This window comes from Vicugna pacos, chromosome 35, assembly GCF_048564905.1.
Source record: "Vicugna pacos chromosome 35, VicPac4, whole genome shotgun sequence".
Classification (NCBI taxonomy): Eukaryota; Metazoa; Chordata; class Mammalia; order Artiodactyla; family Camelidae; genus Vicugna; species Vicugna pacos.
In genome coordinates, this window is record NC_133021.1 from 27093778 (window position 1) to 27117354 (window position 23577).

Below are 23577 nucleotides of genomic sequence, written 5' to 3' on the forward strand. Positions count from 1 at the left end.
TTCCTTCAATGTGCCTATGAAACATGCCAATTTAAGTTGGATTATCATTTTTATTATTTCTTTTGTAAGAAAGTACACTTTCTCTACATTTTCCATGCAGTAGGTTTGAAGTCTTTGCTAAAACTATACCTGAATTTTAATTCTCTGCTTCTTTACAAATCCTATAAGGTTACACAAAGATCCTCAACATATTTGGATGATAGTTTTAAGCTAAAATAAGTGAAACATCCCAAAATGCATATGTCCCACAATGCCAGGGGCATGACTATAAACAACAAAACAACAGCAACAACATCTGATGCTCTTGCGTGAATTTTTCTAAGGTCAGAATTTTGTTGTTAATAGAAAAGCAGCAATTAGAAAACAAGTTATTCATAGAAAGCAAAGCTAGAATGCAGTTAATGGGGCTGAAAAATTCACTTGGATAAAATTTCAGATTAAGTTTATTGCAAGTTTAATGAAAAGTATTATTTCTCTCCAGTCTGTATTCTCAGAAAAGGCACTAATGTTGGTAGTGAAACTTACAGTGTACAATTTCCCCTATAGTGAGCTCAGAAAAGTCCCAAACATAGCCAGAGAATTGAAATTGTAAACAATCAGAGTCCTTGCTGAAAGCACAAAGCTGTTACAATAACTAAGCAAACAGATGCCCTAGCTCCCAGTAGCCCAATTTGTGGGATAAAAATTGCCACATTGTTTAAGCTATTTGAGTAAGGAGGTTTCTGTTTCTTGCAGCCCAAAGCTGCTGCTTTAAAAAATTGTAGATTTTACTCCATTTAAAATTATTACAAAATAATGTCTGTATTTCCCTATGCTGTACAATATATCCTTGTTGCTTATTTATTTTATGCATAGGTAATTTGTACCTCTTAATCTTCCATCCCTATCTTGCCCCTCTCCCAGTTCCTCTCTTCACTGGCAACGCTAGTTTGTTCTTTATATCTGTGAGTCTGTTTATTTTTTGTTATATTAATGTCTTAATTTTTTAGGTTCCACATATAACATAGAGCATTTGTCTTTCTCTGTCTGACTTACTTCACTAAGCATAATATTCTCTGTCCATGTTGTTACAAATGGCAGAATTTCATTTTTATGGCTGAGTAATATTCTATTTTATATATATATAAACTATATATATCACATCTTCACTATCCATTCATCTGTGATGGACACAGGTTGCTTCCATATCTTGGCTATTATAAATAATGCTGCTATGAACAATGGGGTGCAAGTATCATTTTGAATTACTGTTTTCATTATCTTTAGATATATGACCAGGAGTAGGATTGCTAGATCATATGGTAATTCTATTTTCACTTTTTTGAGGAATTTCCATTCTGTTTTCCATAGAGGCTGCACCAACTTACATTCCTACCACCAGTGTTCTAGAGTGTCCTTTTCTCCACATCCTTGCCAACATTTGTTACTTGTAGACATTTTGAGGATAGCCATTTTGACAGGGGTGAGGTTAGCTCTCATTGTGGTTTTGACTTGCGTTTCTCTGATAATTAGTGATTTGAGCTGCTTTTCATGTGCCTGCTGGCCATCTATATATCTTCCTTGGAAAAATGTCTATTCAGGTCTTTTGCCCATTTTTTAATTGGGTTGTTTGGATTTTTTTTTTGAGTTGTATGAGCTGTTTATATATTTTGCATGTTATCCTCTTACTGTTCGTATCATTTGCAAATATTTTTGGCATTCAGTAGGTTGTCTTTTCATTGTTGTCAATGGTTTCCTTTGCTGTGTAAAAGCTTTTAAGTTTAATTAGATCCCATTTATTTTTACTTTTGTTTCTTTTGCCTTAGGAGACAGATCCAAAAAAGTATTGCTACAATTTATGTCAGAGTGTTTTGCTGACATTGTCTTCTAGGAGTTTTGTGGATTCAGGTCTTACATTTAGGTCTTTAATACATTTTGAGTTAATTTTTGGATATAGTGTGAGAAAATGTGCTAATTCCATTCTTTAACATGTAGCTGTCCAGTTTTCCCAACACCATTTCGTGAAGACACTATCTTTTTTTCATTGTGTATCTTTGCTTCCTTTGTTGTAGATTAATTGACCATAAGTGTGTGGATTTATTTCTGGGTTCTCTATTCGGTTCAGAGCAACAAGCTTAACATATATTTTAGCATTATCTTTATGTCTATGTAAAGATAGATGTTAAATGTTTATTTTTGTATTTCTATTAAGATAGATGCTAAATGATTATTTGAATGAAGGCAAGTTTAGGATGCTAACTTGTCACATTTTTTCCAAAACACAGAAAAAACTTTTACTCATAGTTATATTGATTAGAATTATGTGATTAGTTCACTCCTGCTTGTTTGTGTACTAAATCACTTCACCTTTATTTCTAAGCCCGATGGCATAGAAATAAGCATTTTAAAACTTCTTTATATTCAGGATCTGAAACAATTTGATTCATCATTTAAAAAATAACCATAATAAAATCAAAGGAAACCAAGAAACTTAAGTGGAATATTTTATTAAAATATTTGGATATATAATAAACATAAGGTTCTGATTCACATTCCATGAAAACATTATTCAGTAAGAAAAATCATTTGTAAATGTAATAATTAGAGTGGTATTCTGAATCCCTTCTATTGTTACTATTGCATAAGATGAGTTTCTATCAGATTTCACGGACTGGAATTTTCTATAAGCTATACACACTAGATCATACTTGATCTTGATGGTGCTATTTGAGATGATTCGATATGGTCTCTGGGCTTCTTGACGTTGCATCATATAATGGATTTGAGAAGGAGTATACAGAACTCTAAAGAAAAACACATTGAAAAAGTTACAATTTTGCATTAAAATAAGAGACTTCCTTACTTGCAGGATGCAGTGAGTTTTTAGTGGATTTTCACTGGACTAATAACTAGAGCTTCCCAACTCTCAGTTCAACACCTCAGTTCACACTGTCTGCACCCCTGACACAGGCCTCGCCTCGCTGTCTGCTCAGCGTCCTCTGGGCATAGGAGCCACTGCCTCCTCCTGGCCTGTGGTGGGCTGGAGAATGCAATGCAGTGGCCGGGATTTTGACTACTTCCTTCTATGGTGCTGATTTCTCTAAGTCTGCTATTTTGATTATAGGTAGGTTAAACAAAGCAAAACAAACATTATATATATATATTTTTAAAAACCCAACAGCTTTCATTTGGGAGAATTATATTTTGCAGTGTATATTAGAAAATCTAAAATGTGGTGAGTTGTACAGGACAACCAACCTGATTCCTTCAGCAAATAAATTGCAAGGGAGAAGTAAGAGAGAATGAAACCTAGAGATTAAAAGAGACTTCAGAGACGTGTCTGTGGATGCTTATACCTTATGTGGATCCTGATGTTTAAAAACAACAGTAACAAAGTATAAAACCTGCTGTTACTTAAGAGATAACTGGGGTAGGCTGAACCCTGACTGCATGCTTGATTTTGTCATGGAATTATTGTTAAGTGTTTAACTGTGGCTTATGGTTTTTAAGTTCTTATTCTGGTACAAGTGAAATCTTGACTGGTAAAATTAAATGATATCTGGAATTTGCTTAAAAACACTCTGGTTGACACCAAGAATGAACCATAATGTAAACTGTGGACTCTGGGTGATAATGTCATGTCAGGATAGGCTCATCCATTGTAAGAAATGTACCCCTCTGGTGGGGGGTGTTAATAATAATGGGGGAGGCTACGCATGTGTGGGGGCAGGGATATATGGAAAATCTTTGTACCTTCTGCCCTGAACCGAAAACTGCTCTAAAGAAAATAAAGTCTGTTTTGAAAAATATCACCACCATTGTGGTGGGTGGAGGAAATGAGTGGCAGGAGAGGTGAAACAAGAATGACTGTGGGTTGATTATTGTTGAAGTTGGATGATGGGTACATGGTGGTTCATTGTACTAGTCTCTCAATTTCTATATCAGAATATGAGAATTTTCTCTAAGAATGTTAAGAGTATTTTTGAAGAAGTCTCTTTCTCTATTATGATGTCAGGGAAGGTGCACTTAGTTTAATTAATACAAAGTCATTTGTTTCTTAAACAATAGAAATCAAAATAGTGACAAAAATCAAATGGTATGACAGGATTTCTTCTCAAGCTATTCTTAATGGAAGGAAAAAAGAATATGAAAGAGGAATGATTAATAAAAAAAGTGAAATTTAAAACATATTTTAATTCCTTACATCATTATAACTTTCAGATGCTAAAAGTTATACTAAGCTAAAGATTAAAAAGATTTCATTTTCTTTTCTTTAGTAAAAAAAAATGAAAATAGGTTTATATTACACCTTCCTACTTTGTCGAGAAGATACATTGCATTTGGTTTCTTAAATATGCATTTCTTTATTTAGTTATTATCCAGTAAGTAGGGCTACATTTCCATTTTCACTCTGTGTCTCGACTGAATTGACAAAAAAATCATCCACATTAATTCTCTCTCTGCTCTAGGAAATACCTTGCTTCTTGCCTTCATTCCCAATGGAACAATACTAAAAGTGCGTATGATGTCATTATTGAAGATGCAATCCACTTTAACTTCTCCTTTCCTCTTCTAAGTTATCAGGTAACAGAAAGCAGAAAGTCAAGGGTTATAGTCATCTTCAACCACATCACTCAAAAATACTAGAAATCACCTGATCTGACACCTTTGCTACTCATTTCCAGCACCAGAAACACCTGTTTATGGCCTATTTTTATTTTTAAAAAATAGAGGAAAATTAAAACTAGCTTTCTAGATGCTGACTTTGACAAGAGAATGAATTTGATACAATATTTCTAAAATCAGATGGAAGGAAGCTTTCAGACATAAGAAGCGGTGTGTCATGACTGCGCTGTTTTATACCCAGGTGAAGGCCACGTTACCTACTTAAGAAGGGGATGGGAGAGGTTTTGCTTCCCATTTTCTCTCTTGCCTACTTCACACTGCACTGATAAGGAGGAGCCCTAAAAAAGGCCACGCAAGACGCAACGCACTTTGATTTCTCCTTTTTCCTTCTAAGCGATCAGGAGGTGGCCCCCGCAGCCCACACCCGAATTGAAGTCGAGCACTGAACGTTATCCTCCTTTTTGTGTTTGGGAATAAAATATGAAGAACAGTCAGTGAAGAGTTACGGTGAGCAGCTGACTCACACTCTCTGGGTTAAACTGTTATTTCCCAGGTTTGTCAGCTCTCTTCGGGGATAAACAGTGACCACAAAGCCATTGAACAGTGAACTGATTCTACAAGCAGACTGAAATTGAAACTGCTCATTGCCTGTCTACAGAGACTGAAACTCTTTCCCATTCCCAAATGGAATACTTCCACTAAAACCTATCTCTGAGCCGTGATGTCGGAACACGTCCAAACAACACTCAGTGTGTGTGTGTTCGTGCGCATTTGTGTGTTTGTGTTTCCCATTCTGAAACAATATGGTTGCCCATTACCACTTACCTCTGTTTTCTCTGGGTTGCTCCCGTTCCCGTAAACTGGATTAACAAATGCACAGTGAACACTTCTCTTCCTTTTCCTTAAAGCACACAGGGCCACAAAAAGACAAGTGAGTACTGAAATGCACCAGAGGACATTTTCAGGTTGTTATCTGGTGGAAACCTTTGAGAGACACATTGTCTAACGAGTGTACTTATTTTTATGAAGGCATTTCCGTAAGTAAAGACTTTTTTTGCAGGACACCAATGCAGCCACGTTCCAGAAAGCAAATGCAATTTGATCTCTGAATATTTAGATCCAAATGAATCCAAGCACGTAAAAACGTTATTCTTAAAGTTGATTTCTTAAATAGTACTCAAGTAATACAAAGGGTACAACATTAGAAAGAACAATGTAACATAAAGCCGAACAGGTTATAAGGAAAGGCCACGTTGAGGTCCCACAGACTTGAAAAGTGTCAAACTGTCTTGTGTGTTGTGAGGATTCTTCCACAACCGGGTCATAGTAGTTAACATTTTAAACAGCAGGTTTAAACATGAGTGTTTCTAAGAGATCTTTATGTTAGTGTTTCCTTTCATGAATCACAAAGAGATGTGCCCTTGGTAACTGCACACATCGGTCTAGATCTGTGTAATTTACTCTGATTAACTGAGCTCCTAAATGACCATTTCCTTCTTACACTTTAGTTATTTAAGAGTCAACAGACTTATTGGAAGACAACGAGCCCTGGCATAGTTGGTCACAATTGATGAAGAAAAAAATGCTCATCACAGGAATGAAATAAATATAACCAGATAACTACATACACCCTGTTGAAGATACAAGGAAAACCCTACACATGTACACACATGCACACATGCACACGTACACACATGTACACATACACATAGTAGAGAATGGAGGACCAATTCCAGAAAGGTTGCCAGTGTCTTAAGGAAGCGGCCAGGAAGAAAATATATACAATGCATGAATATTTTTGCCTTATTAGAATATAAAGACAATATTTGTTAATAACATACTCTTAAATCCTAAAAGAAAAGGTGGTAAAGAGGAAGCTCTTACTGATACACTCTTCGAAAAGAAATTATCAGAGATATGACCTCTTATTTCATCTACCAAACTCCATGGTCCACTCCTAAAAAGTAACGGTATTAGCGAGCCCAACAGCATAAATCTGGGTTATTGGGTTGGCTGGCAATGCATTCTCCCTGTAGATTCAGTGTCTTCTAAGCTTCCTGACCTCAACTGTTTCTATGCAATTGGCTTAAATATTTAATAGCTTAACCAGTTGGCCCTCATTGCATCTACATTTTGGTTAATGATGAAGAGGGTCATTCATAGCAGCCATTTTTATGTGTTATTTTGTTAAAAAAAAAAAAGGCAGCAAGGATATAATTTTAAATGGATAAGGCAACAAATAAATTCCTTAACAACTAATTGAAAGCTTATGAGTTGCTCTAATTAAATTGAATAAGTGGTGTTTGATTCTTGGCCTTTTCTCTCTCCGAGACTAGTCAGTGTTCAGGTCTCAGAGCAGGAAACTCAGTATGTGGCAAAGTTAGGGCACGAGCCTAGACGGGGCTGCTCTCAAAGCTGAGACTGGGTGGGAAGTGAAGGGCCATTCTGAAATGTGTCAAAATGTGAAAGCAAAGGCTGGGACAGGAGAGACTGAACATGGAGGGAGGATTCAAACAAAGTGGAAACTGGGAAGGAGTTAAAGGTGGGACAGCCACAAACACCGACAGCTCAGAAAAATCAGGAAGCAGAAGGAAACCCAAACCATAAGACGAGACAGGACAGATGGTCCAAAGGCTGGGCAGGCCACCAGGCACTGAAGGGACAGGCTTGGCTGTCAGCTGGATGGAAGTGAGGCACAAGCAACACAGAAGATCTTGACGTGAGGTGATTATTTTTGCCTTGAATTGCGGGGGCCCCAGATGATCTAAACCAAGATTGGCAGGCGGAAGTCAAGTAAATTGATCAATTTTCCAATCCTATTAATTCAGTATGGAAGCTACTTTTCTTCCAGAAGGATTTTCAGTCTTAAATAACTTTCTATTAAAATGAAGTGGCCAGCCTTTAGGGGACTGGGTGACTATAAAGAAAGAAGGGTGATACATAAATCTATGGACATGGAATTGTCATAGAAGAAGAAAGGGTCACAGGATGAGTAATGGAAGGCGAGCAACTTACGTTTACTTCAAGTTATGTTTATTGGCGATCTCAAACTTTTATTCTCCCAGATCACTGGTGTGTCTCCCAATAAAGGAAATCTCTGAATTGTTGGGCTAGCTTATTAATGTCTTTCCTACTTAAAAGGTAAAATGTTACCTACTACCCATAGATCGACTAATTTCTCATGTCAACTCCATACATTTATTATTTCAAGTTCTATGATATAATTTTCTACCTTCATTATATAAAATTAATATTCAAATATAAACAATTTTACTTAAAATGATGCATCCTGATATACGGAAAGCAAAAATGTCTGATTATGAAGTTTTCTGCCAGTTCTGTGGTGCAAATGATATTAGGCTAAAAAATGCTATGTTTAACTTACTGTACTTGTCCTTAGGCAGATGGCTCCTTAAGAGCTGGGATTTCAAAGAATGGAACCACCTCCTAGAGTGAGCAGGGCACTGACTTAGAAGTTCAGAGGAAAGGAAGCTGCCTGGATCACCTGAGTTTTCCTCGCTTAAATTATCAGTACCTTACATTATGATTAAGCTCCGGCTACATCCAGTATGTGCAGGCACCATGTAAGGTGACATCCTTAGGAGGCTAAACAGAGATACATCAGTGCAGAACTAGGATAATTCTGATGTGAATTTCCAATTTAAATTTAGTGTGCATTTGGATACCTCCAAAGGAATTGACTTCATGGCTTATTAACTAACAAAATTGTTCTAGCATTGATTAAAAACCATGAAAGTATTTACAGTAGATATCTGAAATTACTGTAGATGGGCAATGAAGAAAAACAAAAATAAGACAAAAATTCATCTATGTTGCATTCAGTAAACATGACTTTGAGGTAAATGCTTATATTTTATATGTTATAATAGGCTTATTAAATTATAATTCACACACCATACAACTCAGCCATTTAAAGTATATAATTCAAAGGTTTTTAGTAATATTATTTTTATTAACTTAATTATTAATTTAAAAAACTGTGGTAATATATATAACACAAAATTTGACATTTTAACCATTTTTTAAACGTTTACAATTCAGTGGCATTCACTGCATTCACAGTGTTGTGCAACCATCACCATTATGTATTTCTAGAACATTTTCATCACCACAAACAGAAATCCTATAGCCATTAAATAATAGCTCCCCATTCTCCCCTTCCTAAAGCCCCTTGTGACCTCTAATTTACTTTATATCTCTACGAATTTACCCAGTCTAGGTACTTCATATGAGTGGAATCACACAATATTTATCTTCTTGTGTCTGGCTTATTTCACTTAGCATCATGTTTTTAAGATTCATCCATATTGTAGCATGTGTAAGAAGTTCAGTATTTTTATGGCTGAATAATATTCCATTGTATGCATGAGCTACATTTTGTTTATTCATTCACCTGACGGACACTTGAGGTGTTTCCACCTTTTGGCTACCGTGACTAATGCTGCCATGAACATTGGCATGTAAGTTTCTGAGTCTCCATTTCAATTCCTTTGGGTAAATAACTAGGAGTGGAATTGCTGGGTTATATGGAGATTATATTTTAGGTTATGCGGAAGCACCAAACTATTTTCCATGGCAGCTGCACCATTTTACCTTCCGATCAATAAACTATGTGGGTTTCCATTTCCCCACATTCTCACCAACACTTGTTATTTTCTATTTCATTATTTTTGCCATCCCAAAAGGAGTGAAGTGGTATCTAACTGATAAACATTTTTATCTCTAGTTTCGTGGAGCTATAAAATCTTCACTAAGTAAAACTAAATTATAATGCTAGTGTATGAGAAAAAATATTATGTCAGTGTTTGGTCAGTTTCAGGGTAGAGTCCAATTGCCACTTAATGTAAACTTCTTTAGATGAAATAAGTGAATAAAACTTTATCTAGGTTAAAAGAAAAACAAGGTGACAGTGAGCATAGATATCACTCTGAATATTGATGCATGGCTATCAGGGGAGTGACAAAGCAAGAATGACAAGGCAATGCCTGAGTTGTTTTTATTGACAAGTCTACACTTCAAAATAAACATGTATTTATGTGCTTTGCAAGTTTATTAATTAATAATTTTAATCTACTTTTATAATTTGCTTAACGAGTATATCTTATTAATTTTATTTACTAATTAATTGTTATTTTTGGTTGTTCTTAGTGGTTTACTTTCTTGTTATTAACAACAGACATGTTTTTCTCTAACTTACTAGTATGCCATTTTTGTGTGCCTAAGAAACTGGTCAGGCTTCACAGTCAAATCCACCAAACACCTAGTATTGTAAAATTCTACTGTAAAAAAATCTGTCTACTAAAAAGTATGAAGAACTACACTTTCTGAAACTGGGCAATCATAATGCAACTATCAAGGTGATTTGAAGGGATAAATATGATCATTGATTTCCCAAAAGATACGTGCTGGGCATGTGTGTCTGGCAGAATTTGCTCTTATGCTTCCACTAAAGAATTGATTTCTGTATTTGTTTCTAAATGCTGAAGAACATTCTAAGGTCCAAGAGATAACTGTTCTAAGTGCCTGAAGGAAAATGATGTCTGTGATGTGCTGACCCACTCCTTAAGATGGCGGGATGCTAGAATGCTGATTATGTTATTTATCACTTATTTATTTAAATTTATCCAGCATTTCTAGGACATGTACTATCTATCGACCAAGTGCTGCATTAGGTCCTGACTTACAAACTTGATCAGTATATGATTCCTGCCTCTAGAATTTCTTTTTTAGGGGGTCAGCTTACTAGGTTTCTGTCTCTTAGATGAAATTACATTTTTTTAAAATGCCTACCACAAGTAGATGCCCACTAATAGTCCAGTGGTGTTCTCTTTAACATCTTTTCCCTCCTCCTTTTGCCATTTATATCTTCTCTTAAACTTCCTACTTCTTTCTCTTGACCCCAAAGCCCTGGATCAATGAAAGGACAGTGGGCTAAAGGGAAAACAGAAGGAAGTGGCAAATGATACTCACTTAAAAAAATAGATTTATTTATTGAGAGTTAGCAAGGACCTTTGTGATCATCCTATTCATGACTTTTTTACAGATGGGGCAAATGAGATTCGTTCCCCATTAGATTGTAAGTCCTCCAGAGGAGAAAGACCTTGTCTAGTTTACTCTTCTCTCCATCACAGCACCTAGTGAAACGGGAATCAACTGAATGTTTATACGAAGAATAACTTAATGAAGGCGTATAGTCCAAAGGCTTAATGATGGAACAAAATCCACTAACTCGCTCTCTGCCCTGTTCCTCCATGCCCAGCAATATACTTCATCGACACTCAGGCAGAAAAGACTTCCATTTTTACTGTTGTTATCATGGAGTCACATGTGTGTTTAGAGCTCTTTGCCGCTTAGCCCAAGACTTTAAGTGGGCTGGGAACCTACTTTCGCCCTCTGTCTCGTTCCATTTTTTTTTCAACTAGTTAAATGTCAGCCCACAGGAGTAGCTTGGAGGCTTTCCTGAAGATAAGCAGAGTAGAACAGGGACGGTCCTTTTATCTATTTTATATAAAAATGGAAAAAGGCATATTATTGGAGAAAAATTTAACTTGGTTACAAATAACTCATTATTACAATATTTGAAAGATAAAGGCCTGTGTTCCTAATATCTCATACGTATCTCTGAAAAAATGAGAGGTTTGAAATATGCATGTATGAGTATCAGGGTCTTGACATGAATTTTTAGACTATGAAGTATTTGAGTTGTTACTACTGGGGAGAATGTTTTCCAACCATAAAAGTACATGTGACTTTTTTTTTTTAAAACAATCCATCTAAATTATGAAATACAATCATTTGACTAGTGGATATGGAATTCATTTATTCTGGGAGTCATGCCTATTATATTAAATTTTGCTTAGCCAGATTATGGTGAATCTGGGGTGTCCCAGAGAAGCAAATCTCAATTCTACTCTACTCATTGCTACCTCTGTCATTTTAAACTCTTCAATTAGTTTTTTCTAAATGTTTCCAGTCCCGACTTTCTATGAAGTCTTTGTGAGTGTGCTAATCTTTCAGGTAAAAGGAAAATGTATTATAAAATCCTAATTAAAAATAAAATATTTCTGGTTCCTACTTTTACTCATATCTATTTTGAATGTTCGTTAAACATATTTCTCTCTGTCAAGAAGACATATTTTTAGAAATGTTTGTTTCTTAGCCGGAGTACTAACAATTTTTTTCTCTGTCTCATTATAAAACTTAATGAGTGATGCTCTTTTTTTTATTTGTTTCCTGATTTTAGAAACTATAAAAATGAGTTTTTTTGGTTTGTTCATTTTTAACTTGTAGTAATACGAAGAGACTGGTGTACTGTGTGTCTTGTGTAACTGTCGATGCCTCATGATTCACATAACCATCTTTCTTTTCTCAACCTTAGACAAGTTTTATTTCACACCTGGTCTCTGATCATTTCCAGTCCAAATTTTAGCCTGTTTGAATAGACTGTTTTTCAAGAGAGGTATCATGGATTTTAAAATTTAGACACTATTTTGTTCCTTTAATAATGAGGATAGATTTCTGGCAGTTTGCCAAGATAAGCACATAGAGGAATATAAGACAAGATGAGAAGTAGATAGGAAGTTGGCGAAAGGCACTCTGAGGACTGGGAAACCGAGCTGAGCCAGAGGTGACAGGACAGGAAATGGGTATGCAAATCTCCACATTCATTTAACATAGGACACAACTTTGACTTTAAGAATCTCTAACGCAAATCGTAAAAATTTAAGCACGACCGTAACTTCCATTTCAATTTCACTTTCAAAAAAGCAAACATACACAAACCAGGTGCTTAGACGCACACCATCTCCAATTCAGGTGAGAACACCTTTATGATATGCATTCTGCCCCTACAACCTAGGCTAATAAAGTAACAAATCCCCACAGCATTATTTTGGAGAAAGCGGCCATGGATTCCACTAGGTTGTTTCAACAAATATCTTTGAAAATATCAGGCTGAAACTATACCAGATGGCTCATCAGTAATAACTACCTAGGTGAAGATGGGAGCAAAGAGTGGGGGTGGATGTAATGGACCCCCCGAAGTACCACAGTGTCTTAGAAAATTTGATTGGGGGGGGCATTTTCAGTATGTTTGTGTTTTTTCATAAAAAAAGCCATCACTAAGATTACAATCTGTAGTGCGTAATTACAGCATGGCACATTAAATCTGTTTTAAGAATCTAGAGATAGAATAAAATTGCACAGCATCATGAGGCATTATAAGAAAGAATAAGTTGAGTCTATTAAATCAGTCTTTTCTCATTGAATGTATACTCCTGTAAAACACTGTTATTATCTGACCACTATTAAAGAAAAACGGGAAGAAATCACGAGGGGTAGTAAACAAAACTATTCAGATCTATAATGGTCTCTACTTTTGGCAAGATAATGACTTAAAAAATAATTAAAACAAACAATCTGTAAGAAAGGAAAGAAAGAAAAGCAGCAAGCCAGCCTGACAAAGCAGGGATAATTTAGAGGGCATGTCCATGAGCTCAAGTTTTCATTTTCCAGTCCTTAAAAAAACAAGCTGAACCAAATGTTTTGGGTGAAAAAGTTCAGAAAGAATTGGGTTTGCAAACATAACCAGAAATGCCACAAAAGGGAGAGGAAAGGATTAATCATCCAGGGTCACAAAACCAAACAACTGGGACACCAAATTTTGCTAAACTCATTCACATGATACAGCAGCTGCCCTGTTGTTCTCCTACTCTTTTCAGGCAGGAAATAAATATCACTGACCACAAAAACCTGTCACCGTTAATGCGATCTCGCTGTGGCAGAGTGCTTAAGTGGGAACATGCCCAGGAATATGGAGGTAATTAGTATGAATAAAGCTGACCCAGGTTCCCGTAGCTTAACCCCCCGAGGAGACCCCATGCTGCCAACGGGCGTGCCGTCTCCACCGGCCTCTCCTCCTCTGACTGCAGTGTTAGCACATTCGCAACCACCTAACGTGAACCAGATGCAGAGCTGCAGCAGCGCTTTGGAAATACATTTGATAGCACACTTTGAACATTTGTCTTGACCTGGCAAAACTACTAGGAGTCAATCCTTAGGAAATAATTAGAGAGGAAGACAGAGATTTATACAGAAAGGGGCTCATCACAAATTATTGGTAATAAGGAAAAATTAGATACAACCTAAATGTCTAATAATAGGAAAATGGTTAAATGATGATACATGTACTAGAAAGAGCATCAGATCGCCCTTTCAAGTAAAGTTTTAAGATTGTTTAGTGGTATAAGGACAGTGCTTCTCAAAGTGTGGTCTGTGGAGTGCTGGAGATCCTCAGACCTCTTCAAGTAGTGTAACAATTTAAAACTATTTTCAAATAACAAAAAGACCCCTTGGTCTAAAATCAAAAGATCATTCCTAGTGTAAGACAGATCAATTCATTTTTATCATGACAGCCTTTTTCAGTGTGTTGATATTTGCACCAATGGTGCCAATGCATTGGTAGGTAAAAACTGCCAGTCCCTTAGCAGGAATGAAGACAGTGCTACCGAAATGTACATTGCATTCTTCACCATGTGCTTGTAGTTAAAATTTTAAAAGGTCAGTTTTGCTTCAAAATGGCCTTGAGGAAGCAGAAAAAATTATTATAGCTACTACATATAAAGTAGATAAACGTTTCTTTTGTATAGCACAGGGAACTAAATTCAATATCTTGTAGTAACCTATTATGAAAAGGAATATATGTATGTATATGTATGACTGAAACATTATGCTGTACACCAGAAATTGACACACTGTAAATTGACTATATACTTCAATTTTTAAAAAGTAAAGCAAAAAAATTATTTTAAATCTCAGCTCCTCAGTACAAGTCTTTTTAATATTCTGGAAAGTATACATAAAGCATTTTTGTACCATTTTAAAGTACAAGTTGTCTTGTGAAAACGCATTGTGAGATTGAGTTGTTTGCTAAACTAGCCACTTTTATATGGAACGCCATTTTTATTTGAAAGAATGACTGACAGACAATCAATGGTTACTCAGAACAGGGAATTTGGCAGACATTTTCTTAAAAATAAATGAAGCAAGGCTGTTAACATCAAACACCTGACAGTATCTCTTGCCAATGATACAATTCAAACTTTCAAACAAAAATTGGAATTTTGAAAACCTTGTGTTGTTCACCAGGAGCACAATAGCTTCCCAGTACTTGAAAGATTTATCTGATGAGTTTTTTTTTCTTACATTGCATAATGAAGTGTTTCAACAGTTGACAAGCTGCATAACTCACCAAATCAATATCTTCTAAATGAAAAATGCAGTATTACCAGATTAAACATGAGTAAATGATCCATTCAAAGTGCAAAATAGACCAATGAATTTTTAATTTAACAGAACAAAAATTTTATTGATACAGTTTTAGATCCCACAGTACAACTATACGTTAGAAACTACCACAATGTCATGTTTTGGTGTAATATAAAAAAAAAATCCATGATTGCCTGAAAATCTATGAAAATGAACTTCCCTTTTCAAAATGCATCTCTGTGAAGTTGAACATTTTTTTATTATACTTCAATCAAAACAATATAGCAAAAGTGTTAATGCAAACATAGGTACAATCACCTAGCGCCAGCCCTCACTAAAACATCACTTTTTTTTTACATATCTCTGGTCCACTAAACACTGGTCCTTTAAATATGAGTACCTACTCATCTACCTGGCTAACATATACTTTTCTTTAATAAGTTTTTCTAGCTACTTCTTCTGAAAATGTTTCTTTTCTTTTCCTCTGTGAATGTGATACCTTAAAATTCCATAATTGGTAAAGGTCATTTCTCATGAGTTTTGAATTTTTTATATTACACCTATATATAAAATACATTTTCATAATCTATGTTGGTTAACATGTAAATTATTATTATTTCAAATGAATTAAGCAATATAATTTTAAGTATTTCTTAGTTTTAATTTTTAATATGTCAAATTTTAATAGTTATAATCACATTTTTAAAAAGCTCTTTCGGGTTCTCAACAATTTTTAAAGGTAAAAAGTACCTTGAAAGCAAAAAATTTGAGAATGATTAGTATGGGGAAACAAGGAGAAAAATATTTCTTAGAGAACAATTCAAATTTCAGGATGGAAGGTATGTGTATGTTTGTGCACACTGATCATAGTTTGGAAGAAAATTTATCAAAATGGTAACAGCCTGTACCTCTGGGCAGTGACATTAAATATAATTTTTAATTCTTTTCTGGCACTTTGTTATATTTCCCAAATCCTATTCATTAGGCTGTTGTGTATCAGGATCTTGGGGGGTGGGGCGATGGGTTTACAATTTTGAAAAGATGAAAAGGCATTTCCCCTGCGTCAGTGCCTTACCTCCACCCTGCCCTGGCTCCTTGTAAATAAATCATTTGCCTAATAGATAAGTTCCCTGCCCCTCACAATCTTCACGTTTCCAGTCTCCTCTGACTCCTCTCTTTTAGCGTTTCTTCTCAACGCCTACCTGCTGTCTCTGCTGCACTGTTGAGGGGTTTTGAGTATATTATATTTTCCCATAATTCCTGCTCTTACTCTTAAGTGCCCTCCTCATTGGTCAGTGCCTTTGCTGTCTCTGGAGTCAGATAAACCACTTCTCCTCTTTGCACTCCACTGGGCACCATGCATTTCACTACCAGGATATATGATGGTATTTTTGTTAATTGGAATGAAATATTTTTCCACATAAATTGTTTCATATGAAAACTCACTCTAATTTTCTTATTGAATTCCCTTAGACACATAATCTCTTTGCTTAAAAACTGATTGCAGTATTGAAGTTAATTGTCAGACTTCATGATTTCCCTTCACATCACCTAGCAACTGGCGTCTTTTCTAAATCTTTTGACAATAAAATAGACAACACTATGTAAGAATCTGCCTAGAAAAATGAACTTAGTCACACTTATTTATTTATATTCATGTCTCTCCCACTTGAATGTTGACTTCCTATGGGCAGAGCTAAAATATTTATTTTACAATTTATTTAGGAAAAGTTAGTTGGGTCCCAAATGTGTCCCATGTACTCTTGCACAGAGCTACTGAGAGAATGATTTGTGTATGGTTATGGTCTTACCCTGTTCATCTTTCCATGATGAGATAATTACCAAAATTGACAATAGGTGTTTAGAAATGTTTGTAGCTGTTGAGGCTAAGAATGAGAAATTTGGACTAGCATCTTGTGTGTCTTTTAGCTTCATTTTTCCCAGTACTTCTTACAAAAGCATTGGTATGTGATGGATTGAAAACAAAACAAAACAAAACACAGCTGGTCCTTCATCACACAGTTTGGATGACTCTGCTCTGCTAACATTAGGGGTTCAAATATGAGTGAATACACATGAGAAGCCTGGCTAATTTTTACTTTTTGTTCACTAACTCTTTACTAGCTGCCTCTTTTGATAATATTTTCTCTTCCTCTCTCCTTAGGAATGTGATATCTCAAAGTCCCACAGGTGGGAAGGCCCAAGTACTATTTAAGTTTCTTCGATCAGAATGAAAATTTTTTTCATGTAAATTGCACTATATGAAAACTCAAATTTTCTTATTGAATTCTCCTAGACACATAATCTGTTTGATTGAAACTGATTGCAGTGTTGAAGTTAATTATCAGTCTTCGTGATTTCCCTCCGCAATTGCCTAGCAACTTGAGTCTTCCTAAATCACTTAAGACAATTTAAAGTTGACAACCCTGTATGACAATCCATCTAGAAAAACTGACTTATTTCATTATAACTCACAAATACCTACAAATTCTTTTAAATATACCTTATTTTGCATTTATTAATACATTTGCTTAAAGCTCTCTTGGATCTATGAATTAGTTCAGTTTATAAATTTAATATAAATATAAACTTAAAAATTGAAAAAAGCAATAAAATTGCATTTTCTTGTTGTGTTTGTAAAACAACTTATTTTTAAAACAAAAAGAGAAATTATAAGCGTATAAGCAATTAGCATTTTATGTAGATCTCTTTAAAATAATCTCTCCCTGTTGACTCCCAGTAAATTTCCTGTTATTGTTTCTTGCCTGACCTATGTTTCATTCACACTAACCACACCTGTTCTCTGTTACAGTTTGTATCTTGACACAAGTTGTTCTGTCTTCTTGAGTTGTTCCTCCTTTTCATCTGGGGATTTCAATCCATAAATTCAGACCAAATCCTTCTACAACCTCCCCACCAAATCCTACTACAATCTCTCTACCATATTATTTTCACCTTTGATGCAGACTTGACCTCTCCTTTACCTGTGTTTCCTCCAGTGCTTTGTAGGAAGTGATGGCATGTGCTTCATACATGCTTGATGAAGAATTGATATTTGTTTGTCAATATGCCTTTTCCACTAGAGTGTAAATTGTTGTTTATTTCTATATTACCAGGCTAGCACAGCACCTATCTAGCATATAAAAGATACTTAATAAATGTTTGCCGAATACATGAATGAATTGCTAAGAGTTTCTGATATGTTGTTTCTTTTTATAAAGATGAAAATAAGCTGGTCTTTCAAATTTTGTTGTCATTCTGCTGTTTGATTCATTAGTGAGCTAGAAATTCTAACACAGTAAACAGATTGTTGAACTTTTAAGAGTGTCCCTAAGGATGCTTTTAAGGGGAAAAATTGTGGGCAAGACGATTTGAAAGCAGAAAAGAGCCTGTGAGGAGGAAGGCAAAGCAGTTAGTGAAGAAAAATTATGACGCTGATCCCCCTCTTTCAAATCCCCTGCCCTCTAGTCACTTTAATAAAGAACAACATTTAGAATTCTGATTCTCCAGCAAAAGGGGCTGAATGCCACAGTAGAGCTAAATGACTTACTAAAATAGCACCCACCTCACTCATCTTTACTGCCTTCTGGTCCTTCCTCATTTAAACAGGTTACATCTTTCAAGGAGCAACTCTGATTTTCCTACAACTCACTCTTCTGCTCTAATTGCTTGGATACAAAGAAACAAATGCAACGTAGAAATATATCAGAGACTGAATTTCTGTCTTACGGCTAATGTAAGATTTATAGTGAACAGAGAGAGGATGCTAAAAAGTGCCTTGAATCCCACCCTGGGGACTATTTCTGCCAAACAGTCACCTGCATTAAAATGGCAAAATGGCTATCTTCAGATCAAATAATTAGAACATGAGGCTGTTACACAGTAAAGTGCTCTCTCTCTCTATATATATATATTTTAAACAGATTTTATCTATTAGAATATTTGGAATCTGTATCCAATGACAATAGATTTGAAACAACTTGGGACAGTTAGCAATGACAACACACACACATACACAGCATGAAGCTTGCATTATTCCAGACTTATATTCCTGATATATTGCATGTAAACTGACTTTGCATAGTTAAATAATATCATAAGAGGTTAGGGGACTGGTTAAAGAGCTACTGCTAGTTGGTAAAAACAGCAGATCACTTTGAAACTCATGTGCAATTTATAAATTTGTTCATTTGATAAATATGATTCTTACTTTCTTGAAAAGAGTTAATCTAGATACTCATTTGGAAATGATTTCTTATAGAAAACAGAATGAGAGTAATAACACCCCTATAGGTAAAACTGGTAATTAGATTCCCAATTAAATTGAGTAGATTAGGTTATCAGATGCCAGGCATTGTTTTCAGAAACTTCAGGGTGAAATCCATCACACAAATAGATATCCAAACTAAATGGTATAGTGTGAGGTCAATGTGCTGAAGCGTGAACACAGTTACTCTTTTAAGTAAATTCAGTTTCCTGCTTCCCTGAAATCCCAGGTATTTTTGATGCTCGGTTTCTTCCTTGGATTATGAATGTTCATACCTCTAGGTTTTTGGTATTCTCTAATGTCCTTCCTTAATATTCTAGGGTTTAAGCTTCTGTCTATGGATTGACTTTGCAGACCTTCATGGGCCCCAATCACGACTCTGCTGAGAGTCTTCCGTGTAGGCATCATTTGGAATTCCTTCATTTGCTTTCAGCTTCTATAGAATGGAATGAAGGTCAGTTGAGTTGGACTGAACTTCTTCAAGAATATCCAAGTGATATCTCAACTTTTAGAGTCATCTGTAAGGATTCTAGTATGAATAAATCCTGGAACATTAAGACCAAAGAATCTATTTCTTAGAATAGAAACCATTCATTTGGGCTCAAACATCCTACTGGAGATAAGCTGAGAAATCTAATTTAACAAATATTTACTAAAATGAATTTCTAAGTGTCATTTATTGAGCTCACATATAGAAATATAAACAGGACAAAGATCCTGCCATCAGGAGGCTCACAATCTGTTACGGGAGACATCAAACCAAAGTCAGCGTGGCTAGTGAAAAACAAGGCTGAGAACAAAGTAGTTTGTAAGCTCAGAGGGAGGTAGGTGTGCTTTCTTTCATCCAAAGTGACCTAGGAAGCTTCACAGATGTCACAACCTCTGCGGTTGGCTTTTGTGAAAATTTTCCCTTTCTCTGTTTTATTTTGACGGTTAAGGAAAAAGTAAACCTAGCACTTCTGAAAGTTTGTTCTCTCCTCCTTTGACCAATAAGTTCCTCTTGGCCATTACGGTCTTGAAAGATGGCAGCTGGCATCACTCATTCTATGTCTTGGGCATACTCAGCCCGTAGAGACTGAATTTCAAGACTCTGACGTATTTCTGCAAATCTGCAGATCCCAGCCATCTTATTTTTCATCTGCCTACCTGTTATTTATGAAATGCACAGTGTGTTGGGCAAGGAGCAGCATAAACAACACTGCTCTCTCTGCTTCCCAGAGATTCGTCAGCAAATGGAATTACATCTGAGGCCCAGATATTGCTGCTTTTAACCCTCAGTCAGTTGCATGGTCAAGACCACCATACAGACAGACTCGCCAAATGTCTGGTCTATTGAATTGTAAGTTAAGACACTTAATTTTTAAGAAAAATAAGCATTAACATTCTTGGGGAATTGCAATGCAAAGATAAAGGTCAGACACGACTCAGTCAGAGAAAAGGCACTCTGGGAGCTGACAGGCTTCATGCAGTTACATTACAACCAGGGAATAACTCTGGGCCCAAAGGACCAAACTCTAAAATCCATCTGAAGATAAATAGATTATGAAAAAAATAATAGTAAACATGCAGAATCATGCCCTAAATTGTAGGGGTGACCTATACATGACAGATGGTTGAGAAAACTGATTTGGTTCAACCTCCTCATATAAGAAAACAAATAGTTTCAAAGTAGTTTTCTTTCCTATTGCCTAACCTGTTTTTCCTCCTGGGTTTTTGACTCTCTGTTAGTGACATTACCAACCACGCAGTCGCCCAAGTATAGTACCCTCCGATCAACTTTGACACTTGCTTTTTCCTCACCTCCTGTATTAGGTCAGTCTCCACTGCTCAAGTTCAAGTTCTCATTGTCTCTCATCTAATCCTCCGAAATGGGCTTACACCCTCTAGACTGCCCATCTCTTTCCGAATCTTCCCTAATCTGTTCTCATGATCTGCCTTCTCTTTTAAACCACAGACATGATCTTGTCATTCTTCTTACATCCTTAAAACACTTCTTGTCATTCTTAAAACACTTTCCTGGCTCGCATCGTTTCAGGCCCTCGCAGGAGAGAGCTGACATGCTCAAATTGGAAAACATGAGGAGTGTTTGATACACCGACAGTTTGCAGAGGTATGGCGAGACTATAAAGAACCCATAAGGGATGCCATCAGGCCTGTTACCACCCTCAGCTGGAAGGAGGAAGACCAAGAAGGGCAGAGCTGCAGTGTACACAGGGGAACCATCACTGCCTGCAGCCGCTGAAACTATGCTGCAGGGCGGAGCCAGGGTTATGAATACCCAGCCCCCATCGCTTTCCTCCCTCAAGGCACTCCACCTTAGTCAAACATAATACAAATTCAGATGACAAGGGAGCCCATTAATGCAATCCATAAAGGTCAAGTCTTCAGATCCACCTTTTACCCTTTTCATTCTGGTTTAGTGGAGAAGGGTGGCGGGTGATCTGGGGGTCAGAGAGAAGGTAGCCAGCACTCGGCCCTATTTTTTTTAAACAAATTGAAATCTTAATAGGTATTCAAAACCCTTAACCACCTCTCTAACCACGACACAATTTTCCAAGTATAATCAGATTTGTTTTCCCTACCAAATTCTATAACTATGTCAGCCAGTTCAGAACCATAAGCTTCCACATTTTTCTTAATTTTTTGAATCTTCTTTCATCATCTCTGCCTGGTTTCTTCGTCCTTCAATTCTCAATTCAGATGCTACCTCCCCTTTGCAGGCCTCTTCGCCCATCTGAATTGCTGGCTCCCCAGAATACATCGCCTCCGTGTGACAGAGCAAGCCTTGCCCTGTGCACCACGCTCTCCACTCCCAATCAGAGGAGCTCTGACTTCCTGAAATCCCCGGCCGCAGGGCAGAGCATGGGGCTCTTTTGAGGGGACCAGAAATGTGAACAACCTGGGACAAGTGCCATTTTTCCTTCAAGGCCTCTCTCATGGCCTGTTCTGCCATCTCAGGATGAAAAAACTAAGGGGAAGATTAAGGGAAAAGTAACAGGGAACAGGCTGCGTAGGGTTCTCTTCAAAATAGAGAAGAAGAAAAAGCAGGAAGAGGAGAAGATGGAGAGGAGGAGGAGGAAGAAGAGGAGCAGAAAAAATAAGAGGAGGAGAAAGAGGAGGGTAGAGGATCATTATCACACGTGGTCCAATTCCATTTCAAAGGGGATGATTTCAAAACCCTGTTCTCAATTTCCCTTTTTAAACTCAAAGTAACCACTTAGCAGGGCCGGCAGAGCATGGCCGATATATGCACAAGGGTCTGAGGTTGGGGAATAAGATTCACGGATCTTAACAGCTGTACTTCTTGTGGGCAAACGCACATGTGGAGACAGCAAAGGTGTGCATGCATTAAGAGATGACCTGAGTCACTGCCTCTATTGGAATTCCAGTTTGCTAAGGCTACGTATTCATTTGTGGGACCAAGGCAAGCTCATTAGTGACACTCTAGCTGCAAAAGCAGCTGAATGCCTTGAGACATAGTGTAAGTATGGTTTGGAGTTTGGTTAAGGATAAATATTCATTGCTGGGCACAGGTTAGGTCTATTCAAGGATCTTAAACTAGAAGAGAAGCAAAACTTCTGCCTCCAAAGCACCACATTATCCTACAAGGTATCAGCAGTGGAAAAGGGTCTGGGATGAAGGATAGCGATACAGAGATAGATATTTTATTTGGAGGTCAAGGGCATTCATTCATGAATCTCAGCCAAGAGCATCTGTACCTCCTGTGGGCAGCTTTTGGGATCCTTACCAGAAATATACACAACAATCATTCTCTAGATGAATCTTTCCTTCCATTTTCCCCCCAAAGTATTTTGATTTACATTTCTACCATTATACTCGCCAGAGTCAGAAATATATTATAATGGCGTATGAGTCAGAAAGCATATATGATGCTAATCTTATGGATCTCTGAGCTCTCTCAAGACTTACACACAGAAAGTCTTCATAAATGTTTATGGAAGTGAGTCGTGAGGCAGCCCCAAGATCACTTCTAGGTCTCGTAATTTCCCACCATTGCAAATACTTACTTAGAATCCTATCAAATTATTTAGAAAGCTTTTCAGAAAAGACATAGACACATCTTATTTTTCAGCATAACTCGATGAAACAGGCTTGTTAATTTTTCTCAGTGGATTTGTTAAATTAACACCATCCTTTGGGAGTAGTGCCACAATGCTGCATGATAAACGGCTATTTACTGCCTATTTTCCCCCAGGCAAAGATGATATAATTCAAAATAGGAAAGAAGTGAGTGTTCTATTGCTTCAAGTGAGGTAAGAAAAAATAGTCCACTATTTATTTGTATTTTTTAATCTTGACTTCGAGGTGTAGATTTGATTGCCACATCTACTTTCTGTTAACTACAAGCAAGTCTAGAAGGCTGCCATATTTGTTGCTTCCTCTAAAGTATTAGGAGG

The 23577-nt window shown here is 36.5% G+C and overlaps 1 protein-coding gene across 1 annotated transcript in view; it reads right to left on the bottom strand.

The window, feature by feature from the left end:
- Positions 1–2470: 2470 nt before the first annotated feature.
- MALRD1 (MAM and LDL receptor class A domain containing 1) overlaps positions 2471–23577 on the bottom strand; it is a 355452-nt gene continuing 334345 nt past the window's right edge. Inside the window, exons 27-28 of the mRNA XM_072955135.1 lie at positions 5431–5506; positions 2471–2783 (exon numbers count right to left, since the gene is read on the bottom strand). Of these exons, the coding sequence (XP_072811236.1) occupies positions 2703–2783; positions 5431–5506 (157 nt within the window). The 3' untranslated portion in view covers positions 2471–2702. The remainder of the gene's footprint in view (positions 2784–5430; positions 5507–23577) is intronic.